The sequence below is a fragment of the Dipteris shenzhenensis genome, chromosome 4, assembly GCF_047967505.1.
Source record: "Dipteris shenzhenensis isolate YYH24624 ecotype China chromosome 4, Dip_SZ_1.0, whole genome shotgun sequence".
Lineage (NCBI taxonomy): Eukaryota > Viridiplantae > Streptophyta > Polypodiopsida > Gleicheniales > Dipteridaceae > Dipteris > Dipteris shenzhenensis.
Window position 1 is genome coordinate 7,873,647 of NC_141599.1, and position 2,862 is coordinate 7,876,508.

Here is a 2,862-nt window from a genome sequence, read left to right on the forward strand (position 1 = left end):
TGTGATGTTCAAAGGGGAGGCTTTTTGACAGTCAATTGATACAAGCGGTGAGGCCAAGACAGGAGAATTCATTACAGAGCAGTTAAGTAGATGCATTGAAGGAATTGGTCTTGATAATTTTATTCAGTCAATCACTGATAATGCCAAGAATTGTTGAAAGGCTAGAGTCTGGATTTAGTCTTGGAGGATTGGTACAAAACACCTGAGACAAGCTTCTTCAAAGTTGCTATGGATGAGGCATGAAAGGTCATGTTGTACTTTCTTAACCATGAGTGACTACTAGTCATATTGAGGAATAAACAACCTGCGAGTCACCCGCTAGAGCTTCTAAAGCTAGGTGAAATGCGCTTTGGCACAAACTATATAATGATGGAGTGGTTGTTAAAGCAGCAAGCCCTTGTAACGGAGACTTTATTTAGCACCGAAGTGGCAGAGTGGCTAGCCGAGGCACGCTTAAACAACTCTCGTAGTGAATTTGGAGACCTAAAGGCATTGGTTAATAACCCAGAATTTTGGAGGAGGGTATCCGAGGCAGTGGAAGTTATGAAGCCAATTTGGTTTGCAATCCGTAGGTTGGATGTGAAAGGGTCAAGCATGGGAAGTGCTTATATGGCATGGTGGACTGCTGAGAGGGATGTTTTGAAGGAAGATGCGAGGCCCGGCAAAGGTGGATATAGCATTACAAGACAAACTACATCGCAAAAGATGGTGCAAAAATGATGGAATCAAGCTCACAACTCTCTGCACTATGCTACCCATATATTAGACCCACAATGCTGGGAATATCACACCGAAACAGATGTTCAGATAATGCAGTTGTGGCATGATCTTCTTGGACATTTCTTTGAGGATAGGATAGAGTATGCCTCTGCTATTAGGGAACTGTCAACTTTTTGAAACAACGAAGGATTGTTTGCTTATCCAAGAGTCAAAGAACTAGCAAAAGACATGCCAGCATGGAGATGGTGGGAAGAGTGTGGGGCATCCACACTTCATTTGCAAGCCTTGGCCATGAAGGTGTTGTTGCAACCTTGTAGCAACTCCTCTAGCGAACACAACTAGAGTAACTAAAAGTTTGTGCATTCCATCACAAGAAACCACTTGACATCAGAAAGATAGGAAAAGCTAGTTTACCTCTATGCAAATGGTATAGTTTTGGATGATGTGAAAGGGGTACTCTCGATGGTGATATGCCAAAGTGGGTACATATTGATCTTCTAGGTCCCTTGCGTGATGCCCTTGTACTAACTCACGCTGAGCCGAATTCTAGTGACTCAGAAGAGGAGATGTTGGTTATAATTGGAACATGTTGCAATTGCAATTTTTTTAACATGCAATCCTTTTCCCAGCTTGAAGTACGAAGACATCAATCCCATTCTTCTTCGGGACGATTTTCTGTTCGATTTTTTCAGCCGATCCATTGGACGAGGACATGACCATGCCTCTCTTGTGATAAATACCTTCGAAGATCTGGAGCACGAAACACTAGAGTACCTTCAAAAGCACCATAACAAAGTTTATTCCGTCGGTCCCGTATTGCCCCCGTCTTATCTCACTGGTTCGTTCCATACGGACGATGGTTCGGCGACCATCTGGCCAGAAGAACACGAGTGCCTCGTTTGGTTGGACCAGCAGCAGCCTGCTTCTGTTCTCTATGTTTCCTTCGGCAGCTTTGTTGCTCTCTCTCCGCACCAAGTTGAAGAGATTGCTTGCGGCCTTGAAGCAAGCCGACAATCTGTCCTCTGGATAGCGCATCGTTATGACATGCACGAAAAGTCGCCAAATGCGCTCTCGCAGGATTTTTTGGATCGTATGAGAGATCGCATCGCTGTTGTTGCATGGGCGCCGCAGCTGCGTGTACTTTGCCATCCCGCTGTGGGGGGGTTCCTAACACATTGTGGGTGGAATTCAACGATGGAGAGTATAGCGGCCGGAGTGCCGATGCTGGGATGGCCATCTCACGGGGATCAGTGGACGAACGAAAGATTCTTTGTGGATAAATGGAAGGTAGGGCTGCCCTTGGAAGTGGACGAGGAGACGGGTTGTGTGAGCAAGGAAGAGGTGGAGAACAAGGTGCGGGGATTAATGCAAGGAGAAAAGGGAACAGAGCTGAGAAAGAGTGCTCAAGATTGGAGCACGAGTGCAAAGAGAGCCTTGGAAGTTGGGGGCACTTCCTATCAAAATCTCCACCTCTTCGTGGATGAATTAGGTAGTATATTTCATGAATTGTTTAAGGCCTTTAGTTATGAAATTCTTAACCCATTTGGTTAAAGATAAGGCATGTGACTAGTCTCATTGATTAGAGGAGCTATAACTTCTTTCCTACTCTAGGACTATCATATTGTATTCGACCCAGTAGGCCACATTGGACCGAGCATAATTACATTAGGGCTAAACCTCCCTTCAAATGGCTCCTAGCTGTTAGAGCTTTGCTACTTTCCACTTGTACTTGCATTGCTATGGCTATTCATTCCCTTCCCCTTCACCACATGCTTCTAAGGTGGTGGTCATTTGGTTGGAAAAAAAAGTGTAGCACTTCTTTGAAAATCTTGACAGTTATATGATTTTTTGTCTCACCCTCTTTCCCTTCTATTCTTTCCTCAATTCTACTCATTCTTGTGAAGACAGCATCTAAGCATCTAGGAGCCATGAGGGTGTCTTTAAGCATATAATGCCTTGCTAGTTATCAACTAAAGACATCATATACTTGGAGATAAGAGCATGCATAATAGCAAAGCATCATTTCCATTGGAAAATGATTCTTCACTTCACAAAAACTAATATATATTTTCAGCTAGCTATTGTTTCATAAAAAAGAGAACTAATAATTTTTAACCAGCTATTGTACTGTCATAAAAAGGG

The 2,862-nt window shown here is 43.6% G+C and overlaps 1 protein-coding gene across 1 annotated transcript; it reads left to right on the top strand.

Annotated features, from left to right (window-relative positions):
- Positions 1-369: 369 nt before the first annotated feature.
- On the top strand, positions 370-2,271 carry LOC147902412 (UDP-glycosyltransferase 85A7-like). Its single transcript, XM_087373221.1, has 2 exons — positions 370-557; positions 1,350-2,271. The coding sequence occupies exons 1-2, from the start codon at positions 370-372 to the stop codon at positions 2,269-2,271; spliced, it is 1,110 nt and encodes a 369-aa protein (XP_087229347.1).
- The last annotated feature ends 591 nt before the right edge of the window (positions 2,272-2,862 follow it).